This window comes from Scatophagus argus, chromosome 6 (assembly GCF_020382885.2).
Source record: "Scatophagus argus isolate fScaArg1 chromosome 6, fScaArg1.pri, whole genome shotgun sequence".
Classification (NCBI taxonomy): Eukaryota; Metazoa; Chordata; class Actinopteri; family Scatophagidae; genus Scatophagus; species Scatophagus argus.
This window is the reverse complement of record NC_058498.1, coordinates 25,941,643-25,967,224: the sequence shown is the minus strand read 5'-3', so window position 1 is coordinate 25,967,224 and position 25,582 is coordinate 25,941,643. Positions and strand designations below refer to the sequence as shown.

The 25,582-nt window shown below is 40.3% G+C and overlaps 2 protein-coding genes across 9 annotated transcripts in view; both read right to left on the bottom strand.

The window, feature by feature from the left end:
* LOC124060222 (epidermal growth factor receptor substrate 15-like 1) overlaps positions 1 to 14,839 on the bottom strand; it is a 68,581-nt gene extending 53,742 nt beyond the window's left edge. Inside the window, exons 1-10 of one of the 3 annotated variants that reach the window (XM_046390894.1) lie at positions 14,722 to 14,813; positions 14,022 to 14,112; positions 13,803 to 13,844; positions 13,611 to 13,700; positions 9,633 to 9,680; positions 8,082 to 8,177; positions 7,758 to 7,823; positions 7,160 to 7,285; positions 6,313 to 6,372; positions 4,644 to 4,889 (exon numbers count right to left, since the gene is read on the bottom strand). In XM_046390894.1, coding sequence (XP_046246850.1) covers positions 4,644 to 4,889; positions 6,313 to 6,372; positions 7,160 to 7,285; positions 7,758 to 7,823; positions 8,082 to 8,177; positions 9,633 to 9,680; positions 13,611 to 13,700; positions 13,803 to 13,844; positions 14,022 to 14,060 — 813 coding nt within the window. In that variant the 5' untranslated portion in view covers positions 14,061 to 14,112; positions 14,722 to 14,813. The other 2 variants (XM_046390895.1, XM_046390896.1) reach the window with 2 other exon arrangements.
* Positions 14,840 to 15,151: 312 nt separating this feature from the next.
* On the bottom strand, positions 15,152 to 25,347 carry rad23ab (RAD23 homolog A, nucleotide excision repair protein b). Of its 6 annotated transcripts, none has more exons than XM_046392343.1 (10): positions 25,126 to 25,347; positions 23,752 to 23,833; positions 23,073 to 23,152; positions 21,676 to 22,133; positions 20,909 to 20,955; positions 20,655 to 20,782; positions 20,449 to 20,566; positions 19,117 to 19,298; positions 18,505 to 18,651; positions 15,152 to 17,019 (listed from the first exon to the last, which is right to left on the bottom strand). In XM_046392343.1, exons 1-10 carry the CDS (start codon positions 25,192 to 25,194, stop codon positions 16,906 to 16,908), a joined length of 1,425 nt encoding a protein of 474 aa, XP_046248299.1. In that variant the 5' UTR covers positions 25,195 to 25,347; the 3' UTR covers positions 15,152 to 16,905. The 6 variants fall into 6 exon arrangements, with proteins under 6 accessions (XP_046248299.1, XP_046248300.1, XP_046248302.1 ...); XM_046392344.1 differs by having other exon boundaries at positions 21,676 to 22,109; XM_046392346.1 differs by lacking the exon at positions 25,126 to 25,347 and adding an exon at positions 24,803 to 25,116.
* Between the last annotated feature and the right edge of the window lie 235 nt (positions 25,348 to 25,582).

Genomic DNA, 25,582 nt, shown 5'->3' with positions numbered 1-25,582 from the left:
CACTGTTTGCACTACATGGACATATATATTTATGTTGTTTTTTTTTTTTATTTCATCTTGTAAATACTTTATTTTTTATTATTATTATTTGTTATTTTGTATTTTGTATGGTGCACAGGAGAGAGAAAAATCCGGAGTCAAATTCCTTGTATGGTCACATGTACTTGGCAAATAAAGCTGATGCTGATTCTGATTCACAAAGACACAGACGCAAACATGGTTGCTTTTATATCAGGGTATCAAGTGTATTTTACTTGCCCAAACTTGAATGAACATGCATATATAGTGCATGTGATTGTAAATAAAGATGGATGGAGTGTACTGCACAAAGGTGAAACAAAAAAAATCTGTGGTGTCATCTTGCACTGATGTCGTCATTTGGATCTGGAGTCTGTGCAATAGTGATCAGATGGTGGAGCTGTGGTGTCGAGGCCCCCCCATACAATTCTTCTGCCCCAGCTGTGAGAAGTGCTCAACTGTTGACATGACATTTCACGCTTTTTATAGCATCAAATAACTAATTACATCCAAACTTATCACTTGATCACAACACTTGTACATAGATCAGTGTGATAAGAATTACCTAAGATGACAAAAACGATCTTGATTTTACGTGTACTCTGAGTTTTTAGTTTAATTTATCTGCTAACATGGAGGGGGAGAATGGATGACCATTCAAGTCAATGGTCCAGACTTGAACATGCGTACATTAGGGTAGTGTACACAGCTGACTTGAGTGTGTGGGTATAATAATGTGGTATGTTATGTATATATAAGCTAGTATAAAGTACTAACTTGTGTCCAAACTTGAATGTGTGTATTGTATGTAATTAGTGAAGTATATACAGTGTACACTGTATTAATATTCAATTCAATTCAATTCAGTTTATTTATATAGCGCCAATTCACAACAAAAGTTATCTCATGACACGTTCCAATTAGAGCAGGTCTAAACCAAACTCTTTAATTAAACTGTAATACAGAGAGCCCAACATTTCCCTTGAGCAAGCACTTGGCGACAGTGGTGAGGAAAAACTGCCTTTTAGAAGGCAGAAACCTCGGAGCAGACCCCGGCTCAAGATGGGCGACTGTCTGCCTTGACCGGTTGGGTTGAGGGAGAGGGAGAGAGAGAGAGAGAGAGAGAGAGAGAGAGAGATATGGATAGTGTATCCTTAGTTCCAGAAACTGATGCAACTTAAATGTTGGGATCTCTGGCCACGTGCTCATGAGAACAATACAGAGGCCTACATGTAACCCAAGAGACCTGAACTAGAGTGACTGACCGTTAGAGACCCACCCCAATAACCCACACCTAGTCGAAAATCCTGAATTCGAACTCAAGACCGGCACGGACATTGGCTGTGTGCCAGCCATCTCCACAGGGGTCTGAGTGAACGTCACTCGGGTAATAAAAGTTCTAACGTGGCTAAAAGTTAGTCGTGGCTTTTCTCCCTGTGCTTGCTGTGGCAGTGAGAGCTGCTCCAGGCTCTCTTAGATGTCCAGCTCGCCGAAAGGGAGCAACACTCAAACATTAGATTATCATCACTTTAAAATCCTGGGTCACAGTCTTCAACTCGCGGGCTGAGAAACAGACTGCTGTGTTTTTCTGTATATTTTTCTATTTTTCCTTTTTCCGACATCAGCTGATCTCACGTTAACAAGAGTCACGCGCCGACTTTGTTAAGGACAAAACAAAGTCATTTTTTTACCGGTTATTTTCCCTGCTGCCGGAGGGCTCGCCAGAGGAGCGAAGTAACGGACCGTCAGCACCCCGCTGGGGACAGCGCCGTGGACGCTCAAGCGGAGTATTTCCTTTCCAAAGCAACACGCACAATAAGAGGCTTCTGTCTGGGCAGAGGCGTTATTAAGACAGAATTGTTAATGTGTGATTTTTGTACTTGTAAGTGCTGCACTCATTTACTTTTTGTCACCAATCATCCAAACTCATCAGTCCAGTGAGCTCGCACATCACCAGTTAAAGGACCAAAACCTGATCAGATAAACTTAAGTTTAGTGACTCCGCTATTGTGTGGTGATGGTGTGGGACTCAAACGAACTGAGGTGGTGATCTTTACTGGGCTCTTTAGTTCTTTTTCTATCTCTATCTCTTTCCCTTACATTTTTACATGAGTATCGAGGTAAAGGCCCGAGCACGCGATCACAAATCTCCTCGCGAGACACGTGACGCTCGAGGGTCTGCGCCTTTGTAATCTTTGTTTGCCACGTAAGCCACATCACGTGGGCAATCGCCATCTTGGCTCTGAACCGCACGCCCTGCATGCCACTCTGCTGCCATCTTGTTTCTTGCTGACGTCACTCACGTGACGACCCGCCATCTTGGCTTCAAGGGACACGCCCCATGTGTCACCCCTCCGCCATCTTGGTTCTTCCTGATACGTCACTCACATGATTCCATTGCCATTTTCTCTCTCTCTCTCTCTCACACACACACACACACACACACACTCCTGTATATATGCACACCCACCTACGTTTATAAATATACCCTTGCTGCTGTACCTGTGTTATTATAGTGTTTATATGATTATAATAGTGTTTATTACAAAGTGATACTTATCTCTGGATGGTTGTTGCTGGTTAATAAATCCTGTTATAGTTTAACCTGTCGTTGTCTGTGGTTATTGTGAATGTACTTGTTATAACAGCTGGATTCATGACAGTCAGTGCTCGGAATCATCCTTCATAATTTTAAGAGACTGTTTTTCCTATTTATTAATTTGGCTATTGGTCCCTGGTGACAGGGTGGTGCCCCGATTTTTATGTGTAGAAAGCATACACTGATTTTTGCTTCAATGATTATTCCCATAACCATTGATCCTTCTTGCCAATAACCAAATTGCTCCTACTAGTGCACAAAATAAATATGTTTGAGCACTGAATAACTCCTCATTAGTAAGATAGAATCACAGCATCAGTTTCTCTACTGTACATGTATTTCATAGTCCTGTGATTCACTCACCACTGGGGATGGATAGTGAAACAGTTATCAATTCTTCTGGTACAGGAAAAATTAAGAAAACAGATTTTTTTAAATTTAATATTGCTACATAAAAGTTTGAATTACACCTAACCAAAAATTTGTGGTTGCCTGCGATGCATTTTCCCTACTTCCAAGAGAGGAGAGAACTCTCTGTCAGAGCCTGTGTGTGAGGAGCGAGTCAGCCGTCGCACACACACACTGTGGTACTGTACAGCATGTGCACACAAAGCGGAGAGAAAAAACGTTTAAAAGCATGGTTACCCTCCTCCAGAGTCTACGCCAACAATGTATGCTGCTACGAGTGCAACAAGTCAACATCTGCCTAAAGACCATGAACAGGCAGGGACACTGTTGTTCACAAAGTTTCAGATCACTCAGTCTACAGGCGGATTTAGTGATTTTGGGGGCTGCAGGCAAAGTCTCACATACTAAAAATCCTGCATTGAACTTTTTTTGGGAAACGTGATGAGAGGTTTTATCAGCACAATATACTTACATTTACTTAACATGTGTCCAAGGTGGAGCTCTTAATGCTTATATAATGCCGGATAGCTTCTTAATAATAATCCGTATTTTCTTTTTTACATTCTGATTAAAATCTGTCATGTTCCACCCAGAGTTCTCTGATTTGAGAACAGATGGTCAGATTAAATTTCCCAACTCATCCTTTTAAACTGTAACTGTAACTTCTCTGTTAAAGTTGAATGAACCAATCCACGCCTCCCTCTACTACCGCTTGATCCAACCACAGACAAGCCCAGTACCCCTTCTAGTGGCAGCTAGTGGAAGTTCATTAATTTACAAAATATATGAGAAAATAAGGCAATGTTAATGCTATTCCAAATTTGTTTTTTCCTTGTTCTGTTTTTTTTTTCTCCTAAAAATCCCAAAAAGAACCAATAAGAGTACTGATAACATGACTAGACCGGTAAGTTGGTGTTAAACTGATGGAGAAGCTGGATAAGTAAATAAACAAATAAATGAATGAATGAACGAATGAATGAGAGTGTGCAGATCGAAGGCCAGCTGGACCTTAAATAGTTGTGAACCTAGCAGTGTGGCTTGCTCGATGTCACGGACTGTGATGAATTTATTTTGATGAGTAATGTACAGAATTTTAGCACAGAAGCTATACATATATTATTTTTTTGCTTAATACGTAAGGAATAATTTAAGTTAAAGGAATATTTCTTGATAAGCATCTCTATACAATTTGTTTTCTTTAAAGGTTATGAACCTAATCATCCCATCATCTTATTTACGTGTATATTAAAGTATAAATGGACTGAATAACATAGAAGGTAGATTGATTGAGTTGTCCCGTGTGCCCTTTGGAGTATCCCAGCCATTTTTTAAGTTAGGGCAGAAGGTGAGCAGGACTTAAATAACTTGACAGTAAGAGCAGTAGTACAGTTAAAATCTTAACGATACCCATCCTTACTCACAACCCTGAGCAAGGAGTGTGTTAAAGGAGAGCAACAGAATCTGAACAAATAAACCAACATTGAATGGTAACACAATTTCAAAAAATGAAAATAATTTTAAATTTTCCAGCTTGATGCCATTAACAATTTTTTTGTGTTTACTGTTTAAGGTGTCTGTACATTTACACATATTAGTGCAGTGATACAATATGGATTACCTGTCCAGACTTGAGCGTTGAGTGCTTGGGTGACAGGCTGCCGGTGCTGTTGAGCGAGTTCATGCTGCCATGGGAGGGCGTGGAGCGCAGAGAGTCTTTCGTTGGTGGTGGGCTTGCAGGCAGTCCAGGCACAGGACCAGCCACGGAGCCCAGGCTCTTCTTTCTCTTAGACGGGGGGACCAAGGCAGAAGGGAGGAGGGCTGGGACAGGCTCTTTCTCCAGGGCCCGATACACCAGGTGCATGGCCTGAAGAGCACACGCCGGTATTAATATTTAATAATCACTAGTCTTACTGGTCTTAAATGGTACATCTGCACAATGAGTATTTAGCCCACATAAGCCTAGATCAGAATAATCAACAGTTTCCTGTAATATTTTGCATTGTGTCTGCTATTCATTTATTGTGTGACTGCGATTGATCACAACACCGGTATGCAAAAATGAGCAAGCACATAAAGGATCAAAAACAGAACAGTTATTCATAAACTAAGGTTCTTAAACTACTTACAATGTTTTTATGGGATACTACGTGTTTACTGATTAGGGGTAACAAAAGTTTACAACAATGTGGCTTGACCTACTACAACCAGTAATTGAATTCAATTGTATTAATGTTTTTCCAGCATGGCGGTATACTGACTGGCTGAGCTACTTGACACTGCTTTATCAGTTACACTTAGGCATACCCAGACATGTGCTTGTTAATGCAACTAATCAGCCAATCATGCAGCAGAAACCCAAAGCATAAGTGCACGTAAACACGGTCAGGAGATGTGGTCCAAGTGACTGTGACCTTGGATGATTGTGGGTGGGGCAGGTTCAAGAGTTTACAGAGAAATGTACAAAAAAATAATATGAAATAAAATAAAATAAAATAATCATTAAATTAAAAAAAAAACATCCAGTGAGAGAGAGTTATACAGGAGAAAACTCCTTGTTAATGAGATAACACAGTTTGTGTCAATATCTTACACAATCACCTCAATCTAACAGAGCACCTTTGGGATGTGGTGGGAATGGCTGATTTGCATGAATGTTGTACCAAACTATCTGACCACCCAGTATCCAAACTTATGTCAGACTATAAAGAAACGAAACTATTTACAGTAACAATTAAGAAGATAAACTATATAGACAAAAGTATTGGCCATTACACCAACAGGGACTTTAATGACGTTGCATTCTAAATACAAAGACAGCGTTGTAGCTATAACAGCTTCCTCTCTTCTGGGAAGGCTCTCCACAAGACTTTGGAGCATTTGTGGGAATTTTTGTCCATTCAGGCTGTAGTGCAATAGCGAGGTCAGGAACTGATGTTGGATAAAAAGGCCTGGCTTGCAATTTCTGTTCCAGTTCATCCCAAAGGTTTTTGACAGGGCTGAAGTCGGGGCTCTGTGCTGGCTAGTCAAGTGCTTCCACACCAAACTCATCCAACCATGTCTTTAAGGGCCTTGCTTTGTGCACTGAGGCACAGTCATGCTGGAATAGAAAATGATCTTCCCCAAACTGCTGCCACAAAGTCGGAAGCATAGACTTGTCCAAAATGTCTTGGTATGCTGAAACATTAACATTTCCCTTCACTGGAAGTCAAGGGGCCGAGCCCAACCCCAGAAAAGCAGCCCCATAAAGAGGTGTGTCAGGATACTTTTGTCTGTAGTGTAACACTTACCACTGCAAACTCATCTTTGTCCAGATGCCCATCTTTATCTATATCACTCAGGTCCCAAACCTAAAAGCAGGACACAAAACGTACAATAATCAAAGTGTAAAATGAATTTAACAGATTTTTCTTATTTTCTATTGACACGGTTACAATATCAGTATAGGGATTTCTGCTACAATACTGAAAACATGATAGTGTGACAGCCCATATACACTCATCAGCCACAACATTCTAATGCCAGTGACCACAAAATCCCCCCAGAGGTCGTATGTCCCCCGGCAAAAGGGACAAGGGGGACCTACATGATATTGAGCAGATGGTTTTAATGCTGCGGCTGATCAGTGTGCATATTATACATACACACCCACCCACACACATCACACCATCAGTTAATTCATGTTAACAATGAATTCTCCATCCACACAAAAACATTTCCCATCTATCCCATATTTTGACAGCATTCTTAGTTTATAGCATTTTTCCCCACACCTATGGACCTAACTGTATACACACACCATTACACCACTTCACGTCACCACTCAGTTTATATTATATATATGTGTGTGTGTTTGTGAATACACAAGTATCTATATGTATAGAAGTACTTCAAATTAAATATTTATGCATGTTTTTATTTCCTTGTGTGTGTATACATTATTTTGGCTGACTGTGTGTGTGTGTGTGTGTGTGTATATATATACATACATATATATCTATATATATACTTAGACAGATATGAGTTCAATATCTACTAGTTCTACCGGCTACCATGGTTCCAGCTATCATGACACTCATGCAATCAACAAGCTTAACTTCAGACGTGATAAAAGAGACCAGCATTTGATGACAGTACCTTTCCAAGGACATCCAGAGGAAGTTTGGAGTTGATCAGGACTGGTCTGACCTTCTCTCCTGAAAGAAGGCCATTGACTGGAGCCAGACTTTCAAAAATTCCATCAAATTTACTCTTCTCCTCAGGCTACAAAGAAAAACACAAACATTTCTAAAAAGCCATATCTGTGAATGTTAGACTCAGCCTCACTCTGTCTTTTGACTAATCACTCGTTTATTAAAATTCTGTTTGCGAACAACAGCATTAAAGCTAAGAAAAAGACATTTAAGGGAGATCACATCATTGATATTACAGAGTTTAAACATTTGATCTAGTGAGTGGGGCTTTGTAACAATAACGTCATCAGTGGTCTCTGCCAGACTAAGGGCGAAACTAAAATAGAAGGCTATGCTCACCAATATGTCGTCACTAAATTCTGAGAAAGTCCCACAATTGTCTTTAGGACTATCAAAAATGAATAGGACAAACTAAAGAAATTAAATTTACTTTCCTTTTCCTTTCTTGATAAATGATAAAAGCTTACAATAACTGCTTCATTCATTCTACTTTGTGTGTGTGTGTGTGTGTGTGTTTGTGTGTGCGTGCATATCAACCCCACCCTGACAGCCCAGTGTAACTCGCTGGAGGCAGATGTGTTGCTTAGAGACGGACTGCTGGTGTCCTTCTGAAATCACACAAAGTTGGATGTCATGGCAGTGTTTCACAATTCTCATACTCATACTCAAGATTTTATATAAACATGAACATAAAATTTATGGAAACAGTTGTACATAATGAATGATGAGTATAATGATTATAATACTGGAAAAAATCTGCAGGTTTGATATCAATCACATAAAAATGTCAATACTGTGAAAAAAGCTGTAGCAGTTTGTTTTTATACAAATACAAAAATGACATTTAATGATAAAGTCACACTCACAAATTTGGGGAGAGGGACTGTGAGGTTGAGGCTGGACAGACTAACTTCCTGACCGCTCTGGGCACAGCCCACCAGCCGTAGAGCTACATAAAACCCCTACAGAGAAAACACAAAGAGCTCTATGTTATACCTGGTGCATAGCATAGCACAAGTGTCATCACTGGTTTCTGACAGACGCAGTTTTCATGGCCAGCATCCACACTGTGCAAACAGCCCACCCAGGCATGCAATGTCACACTGGTCTTAAAATGTGGTCAGGCGTATCATTGGTGCATTGCTATCTTGAGGTGAGAGAAGCCTGTTTCAAGGCTGCCCTTTACAGCAAACAAACTTCCTCTTATGATGCAATTTTTGTATCCGCTTCGGGGAATGACTGCAGGCAAAATAATTCTACAATAATCCATGGACTATGACGCACGGCAACCCTCCTTCTCCTCGGTTAAATATCTGTGCATTTGCTATGCAAGTCAGATGGAGTTATGGAGTTGATGGACAGAAGACTGGGAGATGGCAGAGGCATAAGGTCCAACCCCTATGGGCCTTGTGATTTCAATCATGATCATTAATTCAATTTCAATTTCAATTTATTTATATAGCACCTTATGCAATCAAAATTGTCTCTAGATGCTTTACAGAGACCCAGAGCCTGAACCCCTGAGCAAGCAGACAGTGGCAAGGAAAAACTCCCTTTTAACAGGAAGAAACCTCGAGCAGGACCCGGCTCACAAGGGAGAACCATCCTGCTGATAGTCGGCTGGGTGGAGGGGGGATTACATTACTCCTGTCCACACAAATGATGGGCCTACTGTCCATGCCAGGGGGCCCATCATTTGTTGTTAACACTTCTATTATTGAAGTATTTAGCACTTGCACTTCTCTCTGGGCTTAAGAAGAGAGGTTGCTAAGGTAAGGCACCAAGTACTGTAGATTTGGAGCGGTGTTCATTTGTTTGTCAATAGACAATGCCACTTTAACTGCCATTGGAATAAGTACTTGCTTATCCTTTGTTTTTTTGTTTTTTGTTTTTTTTAAATAACGTTTTCTTTTTTGTCACCTGTAAATGTTTGGATATTGCGTGGACCGTGTGTTAATCTCCGATAGGATACTTAAATCAACACACAAATAATCAGCGTCTCTAAGTTGGACAAAGCCGATATTAAAAAGAGGAGGAAGGAGTTCCTGGGGGTTCACTCGTGGTCATACCTCAGAATTAAAGATGTATCACTGTCTAGTATAAAGCTGAGGCTTTTCTTTGTTTTTCACAGTTATTACATTCAGGTTTTTTATTTTTTGCTGCAAATATTGTTTTTGTTCAACTTATTGATTTTTTTTGCCAGGCCTGAGTTGATTACTGTATTATTGTAGCAAAGTGTTGGTTTCCACTCAGGGAAATAAATTCATTTGGACCACATACCAGGATTTTTGTCACAATTTTTGTGCTTTAACAACTGTAATGCAACACTTGTAAAAACCACTGTCATTTTCATTTTGTCTGTGAAATTCTTTCATCACATCATCAAAGCACTGGTTGAGAAATAATCTGTCCCCTACCTGTTTGTCCAGATAACCTTTGCCATCAGGATCAGCCAAATCCCAGATCTAAAACATAAAAGCACAGCATTAAAAAAATCTCTTAAATTTACATGCTAAATATGTAACTTTCTGACACCACTATCAGAAAGGAGGATGCTGTCTAAGTTGCATGTTATCTTGGACAGTGTCTCCCACCCACTCCACAATGTCCTGGTCAGGCAAAGGAGGTCCCTCAGGGACAGACTGATTCCAACATGATGCTCCACAGAGCACCACAGGAAGTCGTTCCTGTCTGTGGCAGACTTTACAAATCCTCCTCGGAGTGTCACACACTCTGAGTCAATAGACTGACACTGGTCCTCAGTTGTGCCTTCTGTTTTTTTTGTTTATTTTTACAGTACTGTTGCACTATTAATGTAAATTCACCACATATATCCATACAATACCTGAAAAATACCTGTATACGCCTGCACATATGTATATATTTATTTTTATATACTGGAAATACTCGTATTTCTATTTTTACTATTACTCCATGGCTCCATAGATTTTCTAATCTTGGATGGAGCAACTGTAACAAATCAGTTTCCCCAGGAAAGTATTTTTGATTCTGATTCTTAAAGAAATCTTAATGTCTAATCTATTCCTGCAAAACAGGGGTACTGTTAGTGTGACCTCTCAGACACAACTTGGCAAAAACCACGCAGTCGTCTCCCACTTAGTTTACTTGCGTAATTTTGTAATTTCCTGGATACCTATAGGGTCATGATTATTTGATTATTTCAATTTCAATTCATTTATACAGCACCTTATACAATCAAAATTGTCTCTAGATGCTTTACAGAGACCCAGAGCCTGAACCCCCGAGCAAGCAGACAGTGGCAAGGAAAAACTCCCTTTTAACAGGAAGAAACCTTGAGCAGAATTTGAATTTGATTATTAGACACAACAATTTAGCCAAGCTGTCCTAATGTTGCTGTTTAACATAAATTCAGAAGATATCAACTACATAAACTAAAATTACTTCCACGTGGCTCTGCGCCTCTGGGCACCAGACGAGTTGCAGTTTACACCCATACAAGTCCATGTGGCGACGGATAGAGAGCTTTGTCATAAGGTATAACAACAATCACCTGAGGCTCGATATGACTGAAACCAATTGGTTTGTGGTGGACCACAGTGCTCCAAGTACATTGCAAATCACATTTGATCATCACATTTGAAATAATTCCCGAAAGGTGTTCCTGAGATATCACGTTCACGGGAACGAATGAATAAACAGACACCATAAAACAATATACATAAAATAGATTCCGGATATTCTGGGTGACCTCCTTTTGATAACTAATGTATTAACTTTAACTCAGGTGGATGCAAACGCTCAATTAAAAGCTTCTTCACTTTTACAATTAAAAAAATTACAAATTAACTACACAAGTCTTACATTATGCTTGTGCAATCTGTTGTGTTATTTGAGCACTGCAATTCCAAAATGTTTTGTCCTGCAAACGACAATCCACTCCCCAATCCTTGGCTTTTCCTTTGGATTGTCTACTTTTTTGAAAGGGAAAAAAAAACATAATCTGAAGAGAAAGCAAGTAAAAATCCATTAAGTCTCGGTGTGTTCCCTAACGATTAATGTCCCTCAGGCTTAAATGGGAGGTTTAAACTTTACTCAACTAGTCTAAAAGTAAGCAAACACCAGATAACAGTCAAAAGTGAGCACAGTTTAATCAAACAATATTATGTACATTGTAAAGAGCCTTTTGAAACCGTTTACATTTGCATATTCTTCAATGACAATTTTAGTTGCAAAATTTAACTAGCATTTTATAAATCAATATTCGGCTGTGAAGACGTAGCGATGTTTAAATGACTAGCTGGATAGTTGTGCACGTCCCCATTTAATACTAAAAGTGAATGTCCCCAATGAACATAATAAAACAGGAGAAATAAGACAGGAGCACGTGCTGTCATCACTTGCTGGTGTGTGTGTGTGTGTGTGTGTGTGTGTTTGATAAGGCTATGTCTGAGGAACCAATTAACCTATTTTTATTTTTCATGAACACATGACTTTTCCCATTAATTACCTAGACTGTGATGCCCCCCCACCAAATTCATACTGAACTGAAAATATCTGAACTCTCGTAACAACATTAAAGATCATTAATTTTGTGTTGCATCACTGCTTCAGCTGAACTTCTTTCGCTCCGTGGCTGAGCACGCCTGCATACCATAACTTGTTGTATGTGTGCTCTCTCTCTCAATCCCTCACACACACACACACACACACACACACACACACACTCTTATTTCCATCACTTTTGGGGACACTACACAAACTTACATTCATTTTCTGGAGGCCTCACCACCACCCTAACCATTACAATAAACATGACTTGCCTAATCCTAACTCTTACCTTAACCTAACCCTAAGCTCAGCCTAACCTTAAAGCAAGTCATCACCCTAATATTTAATGATTTATATTACAGGGATATGCATTTTGTCCCCATAAGTAAGGCAGGTGAACCAACCGTCGTGTTAAGTTGATCTGCCAGCATTGCAGAGCATCTCTCTGCATCTGTCTTGCTAACCTATAGCTGTGCAGTACATCTGTCAGTCTGTGCCTTTGAGCCACTTCCAGGGCTGTACTCTGTGACTTTGTGCCTAAGAAAAGTGACAGTGAAATACAGCTACTTATTACATTTGCAGAATGCCAATTGGCAGCTGTGTTTATAAACTACAGCTCATAATCACAGTCAAGGTGAACAAATGCCCTTGGATTTTCCTAGCAGCCATTCATCTGCTCTTCCAAAAGGGCGTGTGAGGAAGGAGATTTCAAAGGGTGGGGCTATGCACAAGGTGAGTCAGGGGGTCCCTGAATTGTTGCTTGCAGAGGGCAGGGTCCCTCCCCCGGGTCAGCTCTTCCTGAGCCCCTGAAGGAAGTCTCCAAGCCATCCTTCACCTTCATACCTCCACACTCACAAGTTCACTCAAAGTAATGACAGCTCACAAGACCCCTCATCTCCTGGTGGGAGGGAGTTTACACCTCCACATTTTTTTATGTTTTGGGACACTGTGCTCCTCATGTGGCCTGTCTCTGTGCTACCCCCACTGCTTGCACGACATGCTACTAGCCTGTTACCCTGAATTGGTCTTATAGACAGGTAATCCAAGCAATTCAATTAAATTCAATTCAGTTTATTTATATTATCTCATGACACTTTCCAATTAGAGCAGGTCTAGACCAAACTCTTTAATTAAACTGTGAATACGGAGAGCCCAGCATTCCCTCATGAGCAAGCACTTGGCGACAGTGGCGAGGAAAAACTGCCTTTTAGAAGGCAGAAACCTCGGAGCAGACCCCGGCTCAAGATGGGCGGCCATCTGCCTTGACCGGTTGGGTTGAGAGAGAGGGAAAGAGAGAGAGAGAGAGAGAGAGAGAAACTAGCAAGAGCTGCAACTAGTCACAGAGCACAATTGGAACCACCAGCAGACTTACTGCAATTCGAAACGGCCAGACAAACAAACAGCAAGTCAGAAAGGCTAATCCAGCCTACTACCAGACTGCTCCCTGAGTCACACTACCGGACAGATAATCCAAGTCAAAACTACAGCTAACCACAGAATACATCCAGTAGAATTTTCCAATGCAAGCAGACAAACAAACAGCCAGCCAGTTAGGCTAATCCAACTTACTGGTAGCCTGTTCAGCTTGAGAGCTGTGCACTAAACACTGCCTGTGACTGGAATCAACTAGCACAGCAAACTGTTTAAGACGTGTAGTTGTGTGATGAAGTCAGCACAAGACAAAGATGCTCAAAAACCTTCAGATAAGAAAGGAAGTCAGGAGTCTCAGAGGGCGACAGCTTACACTCTGACAAAAGACTCACAGGCAGGATGACAAACACCAAACAACACAGTATAACACAGTAATACACACACCATCAGCCAATGTACAGAAAAAACACACAGTGTAACCACGACTTACTTACCTTTCCCAATGTAATATCAGGAAGTCCAGACTTTTTCAAGAATAAAGCAGCTTCTGTTGGTCCTACTCTCCCTGTATTCCCAGGGTCCACCTTGGAGCAACACACAAGTCACAGTGTCAGTGCACTGTGACAGCTTTCACTTCCCCTGTCAAAATGAACTCTCAAGCAAAGTACTGTGGCTTCTCATCTTACCTGTCTGTACAAGTTCTCATATACAGGGTTCCCACTTGACAACTGCGGCAGAGAGAATGTTATTGCACTATAAATCAAACGGAGAAACCACTAACCCCTCTGCACGTGAGGCTGATTCAGCACAAATACTAATATAAGAAGTGCATTCTGATTTTTACGTCACAATTACTAAATCAGTTCATTCAACCAACTGAAATAAAACTGTGTGATGTGTACTACCTGAAATATGGAGCCAACCCTAAAACACTCAGTGCTCATTCAAACACCCGTTTAGGGTTTACTTCGGTCTTTAAAGAGCGCGCAGGCCCTGCTGTTCACAATCAATAATAAGACATCATAAACCAACTGCATTGTCATACTGTTGCTCAATCACTGAGTCACCAGAGAACGTTAACTCCAGTGAGCAAACTCACTTTAAATATCATGAATCACAGCTTAGCCAAGGTTAGCTAGGGTTAGCATAGGTTATACAGTGCCTTAAGCCGGACGTGTTATCCTTATCTTTACACTAACATTAACTACTTGGCATCAAGGCTAGGCTAGCGAAGCTTTGCTAGCTTAAGGACTGGACGTTATCATAGTCTCTGATGCTTGGATACACCTGCGTTAGCAGGCCACCTTGTCCCTGAATTTGTGTACTGTATGCATGTTTGTTAATTAGTACGTTAACAACGTATTACATCGTAGGTAAATAGTTACACGGCTAGCTAATAACAGCTGAGGCTAACAAGCCCGCTACCTAACGGTACTGCAATAGGCCTTACTCGACTAGCTGACGGTCTTATTTCGAGCTGCATTTCAAAGCGAGGTCATATTTGCGTCAAAGTAAAATTAAAATTCATTGTCATGGATGAGACGTACTGTGGGCAAATAATTATCTTAGCCTTTAGTTTGAGGATGTAAATTGCTGCATCGTTACCTGGGTGAGAGATGTGAGAGCTGCCATCTTCCCTGTTGCTGCGGGAACGCACCTACCCTCCCTCTCTGCAAGGCAACACTCCCCCTAGTGGACAAACTCGTGCCTCTCATTCGGGTAACGGGCTGTCGAAACTGCTGAAATGTTTTGCTGATGAAGTTCCCTGCATGGTCTGATGAAAACGTTGACTTCATTAAGAAAATCGTTTTTGATCTATAGTTAAATACAAAAATCTCTGCCTTGTATAAATAGTAGTCTAAAACAAGAAATATTCGTGCCTACATGACTTTGCTGCCAAGCAGCTGATTGGAGTTAGGCCTACTTAACTCTTACTTCCAGCTAACCTGGAGTTTACAGGAATAATATGCGAGGGTTGCACTGACATGATTGCATTTCATTCATTCAAGATCAAACATCAGCCTTTCTCACCCACTTTGTAAAAGCCGTTTATTTTACACAGTGTTGAAACATAGTTTATTCACATCAACTCAGTAAAATATCAACCAGCGTTTTTAAGGATCTAAGTATTTTTTATTCTTTAGAAACCCAAAATTAAAACAAAAAAATTGACAAAATGGGTAAAACAACAGCCAAGCTAAGATCAGACCAACACCACACTGGTGGTTTCATCATTCCGTAGTAACCAGTTGCCATGCCATAAATAACTCACAGTCTCATGCAGCCACTAAACCCTCACAGTTAAACAGCAGCATTTGTATGCCCCATATACAATATAATACAATATTCTCAGTCAAAAGTTCAACCACAGTTAAGAGAAGTAAAAAGTCATTAGCAGAGCACATGCTGAAGGCTGAAAAAAATATATATCTATCTATATTTATATAGATAGATGTATATGTATATGTGTATGTGTGTGTAGGCTCCTCATGCTTACTCAAAATACCTTTAGACCACTTTTCAAACTATCATCATCACCAATGCCAGGACAGTCATCTGAGAAATATCTGAAACATTAAATCATACTGTAACACAACCTGTAAGATGAAACATGTTCAAGTCTTTCAAAGCTCTCTCAAAGTCTTGCAGCTTACAAAGAACATGTGATATGAGGGAAACCGAAGAGAAACGGATGAAAATAAGTGGCAGAAATATTGAGAAAAGAACATGTTTCTTTACAACAAAAAATCAAGTATTTAGCTCACAAAGCGTGCTATATGGCACCCCGTAATCAACCTTGGATCAATCACCCAATATGACAACAATAATCAACCTTGGATCAATCACCCAATATGACAATGGCATACAGCATGTAGTGGAGTTAACCATCTGCTTATGAAAGACATATTTTGCCAACCTTTTAATGTCTAAAGTCTTTGAAAGCCCATTTCTTTGAGAAAAAAGTCAAAATTATGAGATAGAAGTTTTGAGATTTATGAGACATTCATTTACTGTCTTATAATTTTGACATTATTTTGTCTCACATAGTTGTAATTTTGAGTTATTTATAACATTTTGACATTCATAATTTTATATCTTGGTCATTCCTAAAAAAAAAACCAAACAAACAAACAAAAAAATCATCTATTTTTTCTCTTTACCTGTCAGCGATGGGTGGCAAAGCTTCAAAAACTCCTTCAGCAATTTCAATCAGCTTGTGGAAAACATTTGTGCAATCTGGACTCATCATTAAATTCGCATTTCACAGCAGAATCAATCAAATCATCGGACCTGAACTTTTAATACAAAGCAATGCTAAATGTCAAACAGTGAAGTCAACAGTTTGCATCACATTTTCAGGAAAAGTCAATATGTTGAAAAATGTACTGTTTTTTTTTTTTTAATGCATATACACTCACTACAGATAAACTCTAATACTGCATATGTTTATGTTTAACATATGTTCTGCTTGAGTCTGTGGAAAACATAATAAAAATAAAAGCCTGTAGGCATGTCTTCCCACATGACTTCTTTTGACACGACTCACAAGCGGCAGCAGTAACGCTGTAGCAGCAGTGAGGCACAACTCAGTGTGAGCTCCTATGGTGATCATCACAACAAATTATAAAGTAGGCAGCACAGCATGTCATCATCATCATCACCATCATCATCAGAGCACAGTTCCATTGCATGAAAACAAATGTCCTCTTCCTCCTCTGTCCCTGCTCCTCCCCAGGTGGACCACTCTGCAGCCCTCAGTCGAGCGTTGATACGTCAGCTGATGTTCGGTTACTCGTCATCCCACGTTTGCTGTAGCAAGAAGTTAGCAGCCAGATTCTCATTCTTCTCGCAGGCAAAGTAAGCCTGGATGACTAAGCCCTCAGGAAAGCCCAGTGCTTTCAACTGGAATACAACACACATATTTATGTTACACACAGAGACATTTACGGGCAAGGGCACATACACATATACGCAGTTATAGACACGTCTAAACAGGATGTAGGAAAATACCACATTTTTTAACCCTCCTGTTGTGTTCATTTGTCAGGAACAGCAATGATGTTCCCAGGTCAATTTGACCTGGTGCATATTTTATTATCCAAAAGAAGTCTGAAAATCCAGAAAAAAAAATCCTAATAAGCATCTTTAATACTTAATTACAAACTACTTTTGTCAATATTTAGTGTAATGGTGTTCCTTACCTCTCACAGATAGTGGTTCAAATAGGGTAATTCAGTCATTCTTCATAAAAAAACATACATGTTGAATGTTTTTTTTAATGTTTCACCACTTTCATTTTCACTTTTCTGACACCCTTTTACCCCCAGTTTGACTGCTGTGTCAGACTGACCCGAACAGTATCTATGTGATATAAACATGTGGGGGGTGGTTGCAAATGTGTGAGAGGAACCATTTTCATGTTATATGTTGATTACTCTAATTAAGGCAAGCAGAAGAAGTTTCATACTGAAAAATACTTGTAACTATTTTTTTCTTGATCTTCAAACTTTTTTGAAAATTGTTATTCAAAAAAAAAAAAATTTGACCCGTAACATAATAGGAGGGTTAACAAATTAACCCCGTGGTCAACTAAGTCTGTACTCTGCTAAATGGGCTTGACTGACAGACTCCACATCATACAGTTGTGAAAGCAGAGATACACAAAAACTCACTTTCAGTATACAAAATTAAGTTAGCAGAATGATGCTGCTTGTTTCCCTTTAAATCTGTAGTTTTTACACTTTTGGCTTTGCAATATTAGAAGATCATAATAAAATGTAAGTAATGCTTTTGACAGGCCAAGAGCAACAGTTTTCATCACTTGACCCCATTCTGTAGCATCTTGCCGGCACGGCACAGTTTGGAGAGTTTAAACATATAAAATGTGTGTTTGTACCCTTTATCTGATATTTTATTTACCCTATTTTGATCATAGTGCAAAATAGTAGACAGACAGCAGAGCACCTTCTTCCACAGGCTGCTAGAGCTCCGCTGTCGAATAGATACAGGAAGTCTTTCCTGCCACATGCCATCACACTGTACAATAACAGCTAAACTCTGGTCACAACATACAGTCACTACGCACTTTACATGTTTTACTCACTCACCTTACATTCTACTGGCACCTTACACTCTACCTCTACTTTATTTTTCTACATTACACTGTTTACTGTTGTATATATACTTTTTATTTATTGCCTTGTGTATATATTTATATATGCCACTTTATATTTTGTTATTTTTAACTTTTGTTTAGGTTGTTGTGTGTATTGCTGCTGTTGCACTGCAATTTCCCAGCCTGGGATCAATAAAGTATATCTATCTATCTATCTATCTGTTGTACAATTATCCAGTCAACAAGACAGACAACAGACGCCGGTAACTGACCCTCTCAATAGCCTCCTTCTCCTGTGGGGTGACCTGGATGTAGTTAGCGGGTGCTGAACCCTGCGCCTCAGCCCCCTCCCCTCCCAGGTCTCCAGCCCGTGGCTCATTCAGCATCTGCACAAAATGCTCCTGGTGCTGTGTGATTTGCTGTAAGTAAACAATGTTCCGAGCCCTCAGCAACAACGACACAGAAGAACTGATTATGATTATAGATCAGCTATTCTTCACTATGCAGCAAGCATGGTAAACATAAATTTGCTAAGACTTTTGTAGCACAACTGCTTCATTCACTGTCTCAAAATATGAATTAAATGTTACATATTTGCATTAAATATATATACTGTATATATATGTTCTATAGAATATCACTTTATGTACAATTGATTCTTTCTTAAAAGCATTTTCCAGTGGATTCAAATCCAAATATCTCCTTAATTCTAAGTAGAAATAAATGACATATTTCTAAAAGGTTCAGTCAATATGTCCCTTCAGTCTTTCAGTGTTGAGACAGTGTTTCTCTCTCTCTCTTACTGCTCTGTTAACAGTTTTCCTTTCACCTGTCTTACTAACAGAACAACTAATACTTGTGTGGTGAGCATGTCGGTGTGCTACCTGCAGCAGCTGAGGGTTGTCCCTGCCCAGCTGCTGCAGCAGGGCAGGCAGGAGGGACGGGTTTTGCTGGATGATCTGTCTCATCTGTTGGAACTGCGGCTGGTTCCTCAGGAACTCCAGAGGGTTCCCCGTAGATACGGAGCCTCCACCAGCAGAGGGAGGCTGGCTGCCAGACACTGACCCTGCTCGAGAGAGGACAGGAAGGTCTGTTGTTAATAAGAGGACATTTTTTTATTGCCTAATAATGTTAAAGCTATCACACACACACACACACACACACACACACACACCATAAGAATACATCAAAGTTACACCTAAGATCTAATTTTTTTCCTGTATTGGTCAGCTTTTAGCCTACTCACCTTTGTCTTATATTAAAATTTGTCCTTCATCTGTAAAATATGCTGCTCTGCTGAAGTAGACCTGTCCATGTTTGTGACTGGTCACATAACAAACACAGCCTCTTTCATGCGGACACAATGGGAAATCCTGGATCGACCTATCAAGTCGATAACCAGCTTTGTGTGACCACTTGTGAAATGTGCTTGCTGGGGTTAGTGAAGCCAGATAACAAAATGATATCACGGATATGAGCACTTGCTTTGCAGTACAGGCCTCTAATCACTCATGTACACACTGTACATGCTCACACTGTCAGTCCAGGGTAATCACAGATTTGAATGTATGCCCTGAAAACAAAAATCTCTACCTTGTTGTGTCAGTGTTTTATTTTCTTATTCCTCCTCTTCAAAAAATTTGAAAATATGTTTTACTTTTACTAACTTCCCTGAATGAGAAGTTAGCGAACATCACGAGCTGATCCTGGTTCCCATGTTGTCTTTCTAACTTTAGCAATAGCAAATTCACTATTAGGTTATGTTTGCTCTGTACCAACTGAAAATTCAGCTTTCTGTCTGAATAAGCAACACTCCATCCACTGGAGATTATCAGGTACAGCTGAAAACTCCAGCAAAAAGGGAGGAACTGGTCCTTTGGTAAAGATTATTTTGACAGAATAGATGTTTCTATTACTTACTACCGCTCCTCACTAAAGGTGGCACTAGTGACAAAGATTGATGTTAAATATGTCAATAAAGTTGTGTACAAGTTCAAGACACACTCGATGGTCGCTGGAGCCATTTGAAAGTAATTCTCTTAAAAACAGGGAGTCCACTAAGGCGGAGGAATTAAATTCAGAAGCTTGGCTCCTCCACTGGAAATGCAGTTCCTGAGTTCCTAAAAGAAGCTCCTGTGGTGGCCTGAAAATGTGTCTAAGTTAGTGACGCACCTCACATAATAACAGAAATAGAAGCAACAAGCATGCGCTCTTACTGTTTGAGGTTGCCGGGGGCTGCTGTGGTTGTTGTGTGGTAGGGGTGGAGGGGTTGGATGGAGCATTGTGTCTAACAGGCTCCTGAGATGGAAGATCACTGGCCTCTGCTGGAATACCCTACAGAACATAAACATTTACTCCACACTCTGGAATACAGCGGCCGACAGGGCTGGGAATAACACATACAGGCTGGTTACATCCTCACCATGAGAAGATACTCCACTGCTCGGTCTGGGTTATTATAACTGGCTCTTAGCGCAGCGACTACCTGCTCCCGCTCATAACCCATAGACATAATCTCTGACACCAGATTCTCATAAGCTGGACCCGTCACTGTGGAAACAACAGGACAGGAAGGACAGACGTTATTGCAAATGAATAGAAGTGAAAGTAATTTTCAACGCAGATTTATTTTTTTCCCATACACAATAGATAGATGAAATATAACAGATGTTTTACCCAGTATTGACGCAGCTTCCTCAAGGAGACCCAGTTCATCAACGAGGCTTGGAGAGAAGTGAACGAAGAAGTAAGACTGAGAAAATGCATATTGCGACGAATAAGCATAGCCATCTATGTTACATCACAGAAGTAAGAGGACATTAAATACCCCAATCTCCACCATCGCTACAATTCACCACAGAAGTAGATTATCTTCAAGATCGATCACAAATCGACAGAGCACCTATCCCTACGCCAATGTGTTAGACAAACTGAAATGCTGGCCTGATGATGACGCTGCAGGAGAAGGTAAGGGTTCAGAAAAGCTGTTACAATTCATCCTCAGTGGAATGAAGCATTAATAAGATTGTAACTCATGTCAATTTGCATCGAAGTGCTGGACCAGCTGACAGTCAGACCAAGACTGTATCCCTACAGGCAGGGATGAGGCACTGAAATGAAACTCATCACTATGAGCAGCGAACAGGACCTTGGTAAATCAATGTCTCATCTACGTTGTGATGAAGCAGCATTCTTAAATTACACGAAAAAGAAATGCAGGAGCTGACGAGTTCAGCAACATGCTATTTGTTAAATATGCAATAACCCCGATTCTCTGCAGATGACAAAAAACAAAATAAGTAGAGAGCTGCATCAGTGCTTTCACTTTTTCAACTTGTTCCAAAGAATTATCCATTTAAAGAGCATACACAGCTGAACTGAGTTTTCTAATTGGGTTAAGTCTGAACAGCTTTCAGTGTATTTGAACATAGGTTTCCTCCAACCTGGAAGCAGAGGAGCAGACCGGTGCAGTGGCAGAAGGTTGGTTCTCAGGGTTTTCCCTTGGCGTCTCTTCTGTGTGGGCACCAGGGGTGGGCTGGTCTGCAGGGGTTGAGCTGGGGTCTGTGTGAACAGGTTTAAGAGCGGGAGCTTGGGCAGAGGCTGGTGTAGCAGCTGAAGCCAAGGCTGGAGCTGAGTCTGGGGCTACGGCTGAATCCAGAGCTGGAGCTGCTGTTGCTTCAGCAGAAGCCGGTGGGGGGTTTTCTGGCACTGGGAGCGAGGATTCAGAAAAAGGCACAGACTGTGGGCAAGGTGTGGGGGCAGACGCTGTATGTGTTGGTGTGGAGGGCACTTGTGTTGGGCCAGAGGCCGACGCTGGGCCTGTCGCTGAGAGTGGTGTTGGAGCTGCAGTTGGCTGGGGAGGTGGCTGAGCGGCTGCCTGTGGAAGAGTGGCTGCTTTAGACTAAAAGACATATGAAACAACAATCATTAGGAGCGTGGATGTGATGACAAAACAGGAAGCAGCACTGCAGTATTCATTTCACTCACCTAAAGCTGGTGAGTTTACTAGTTCCAATGTTATATTTCTATATACTATCACAACTCAAATAAAAGTTATTTAAATGAAGGTTGAACAAATAAAGACGGGATTGCTTATAAAGGCTAAAAGGGTTAGGTTTACTATGATGTCACACATAATAAATCTCCATCAGGACAAAACTGATATGATATGGTCACAGGTTGTCATTTCTCATTTTGCCAAGGATTAAAAGCAGAGATATGGAAATGTGAAAGCGACATGCGGCAGATAACAGCCCAGTGCTTTTGCTGAAAATGTGATCGGATTATTATCCCTGAAATAATGTGGTTTAGCTTCTGTCTCTGCGTATTTGTTAACGTAAATGAAGTGAAGCCAAGGCTGAGCTCAGTACACAGTTGATGACACAAGAAAGGGACGCCAGATGGGCCAACCAGGGCACGGGTACAAGTGAGGTGACTGCGTGAAGCCAGCTGAACTTACCATGGTTCACGTAAAGTCTGCATCTTTTCTCGTGGTTGTCAGTTGAGTTAGTCGCTGGTATGGTTGTAATGCTAAGTGCTAATTCAGTCTCCTAGACCAAACAACTAAACATTTTACCAGCAGTACTTGGGCCACAACAACAGTCACCACTCTGCTGTTGCTCTATTCTCCTCCCAGCATAAAATATTCTTTTAATTTACTTCTCCAACTCTTCCTCTTTTCCTTTTGTATAGCACTGTTAAGCTACTGTCATAGAAACTCTTCACTTCCTGTGAGTGTCTGAAATTAAAGGCCTCCCACATAAGAGATTCTCTTTAAGCTGCTGGAAGGCTTTCAGTTTTAAGATGACATGTCTTAAAGACAATCTGAGGTGACACTAACCTTTGTAACCATGACCACCACAAAATTTTTCTCATCGATTTTGTACTCTTTCAGCGGGGTGTCATCATTTAAGATTTTGCCTGTAACATTCAAGCAGAAACAGAAAAATGAGAGTGTACTGAAACACACAGTCACCCTGACAGCAAACAGATGTGACACACATTCCTGTCCATAGAAGCTGAAGTGCCGTGGGGAGACCGTCATTAAATAATAATCTTATAATCAGTATCAATGCTGTTACAGTGAGAATTCTAAATGGGACTTTAGTGCCTTAAGTAAGCAATAAAACACAAGATGTTCAAAGATGAGAAAATAACTTAAGAGGATGGGTGAGTTGCAAAGCAGAGAGTTGTTTTCCAGTCCATCCTTACTTGCCACCCATTAAAGTGAAACAGTTGCAAAATTGTTTAAATCAACCATATTTCAAGTGCGTTTGGAGCCATTTTAACTCACAACCGAGTTACCTGTTGTGCGCTATTCTTGTTAAATACGTGCCTTGAGCTTTGATTTAGAAAGGCGAGTAAACAGTTGTTAGAAACCGTAGTTGAGTTGTCCTCTTTTATCATTCCACTGGCAATTAAAAGAAGAAAACATGCATATTGTGGGGCCTTTGTACGACTGAATAAGATATTTAATTTTTTTTTTCCTGTAACTCTCTCAAAATCAAGCTCTGGCACACCTGCATAGATGAGTTTTTGTCCCACTGCAGGAAATGTGTCTTTTCCTCTGTCCTCCTCTATTTTCATTTTCAAGGCTTCCACCTGCCAAACATCAACAGATGAAATATTGATATTACTGGGAAAGTTCCTGAAACTGAAACAACTCCAAATGGTACACTGTGTCATCGAAAATTACAGATGGTCAACACAAGGCCTCACAGGTGTTGGGTTAAACATCATACCATCATATGTAGTTGGATAGTGTTAGTGGTCAAAGGTGGATGTTCTCCAGAAGATAATTATTATGACCAAGACCTCTATAGAATTAATTTCATATTATGAAAAAAATTGAATTTAAAAAAATATAAAATGACAGACCTTTAAATTTACCATTGGTTGCAGTGAAGCAAACTTTGGTCACGATCCAGTGGGTAGGCTGAAAAAAATGTAATCTGTGCAGGAAGTAAGGTGATTTTTGTGACGTCATGACGTGTGCATCTAGAATGTAAATTTGCTGTAACACGCCACGCCCACTTTGATCGATCGTTACCAAATTTTATGCGGGGATATGTGTACGTGGATGTTTAGTCAGGAAAGAACTGCTATTAAAACAATATGTTTAGATTTAATAATAACAATAAATCATTTCTTCCAGCAGTTTAATGCTAACGTTTTTGTTGTACGCGGTGTCAGTGTTTGACGTGTTCAAAACACTTCACAGCAAACAGTTGTTCAGTCACCTGTGAACTACTCCATTTCACTTGCTACAGAAGAAAACTGCAAAAGCTATTGTTCCTTTCTCTAAGAACGATTCTCTAATTTTCTAAAATTCCGCTATTCTTCCCACTGTTCCATTAATACACAGCAGGTTTGAAATATTGCATTGTCATTCATTCATGGCAAGACAGAATTCAAAAGGTATCACGTTAAATAGAAGAAAAGGAAAAAAATGTGCAATTTCCGGTTGATATTTTCAATATAAATTCTAACCTATATATAATATTAATACTAACGTTCGACGTTTGGTGAACATTTGTAATGCAAATTCAACTGAAGATGTTATGCTTTTACCTTGAAGGGAAACTTGCTCAATTCCAGTATTGCAGGAGCTAACTTTAGCCATATCAACGTTACCTCACATGAACTCTGTTTCTATAAGATCGTGCTGAATTGTTAACTTGTCTGACCGCGTATTTCTGACACTGACGTAGCGTTACTTTTTCAGATAAGCAAAAAAACAAACAAACAAACCAACAAAACTCTCCTTTAATAAACTGCCGAGCCACTACCGCGGCCATACCTAAACATTAGCTAACATTCACGTTTGCTACTGTCTGTATGCCAGCCCTCCCGGCCTGATCGTGTTTACTTCAGCCCCGTTAACTTCTACTCACCGTCAATTCTGGGTCTATTTCTATTTTGAACGTCTGCTGTTGGAGAGTCTTCACTGTTATCGTCAGCATCTTTAAACGAGATGTCAAAGGCAGCCGCGGTCAAAAATCAATGTGTTATTTCTTGATTGAAACCGCTCTTTTTGCACAGTATATTAATCTGGGTCTAAATGTATGTGTGACTCAGCTGTCTCAGAGCCGCAGAGCAGGGACGCCATCTACTGCCGGAGTCAAGGCACGACATTCTGCTGCCTTCATGTGCTGTTGGGAATAATCCCACTCCGAGAGCGTTGATTGAGCCAATGTAACAGTGTTATGGTCTCTTAATCAGATTCAATTGACCCTGACTTTTTTCAGCCAAGGCATACCTAAGAGGCTGCCATGAAAGAAAAAAAAACGAAATAAAATTATTATACAACATTTAACCAAGGGCAGTGATTCACAAGGTATATCTGAAAAT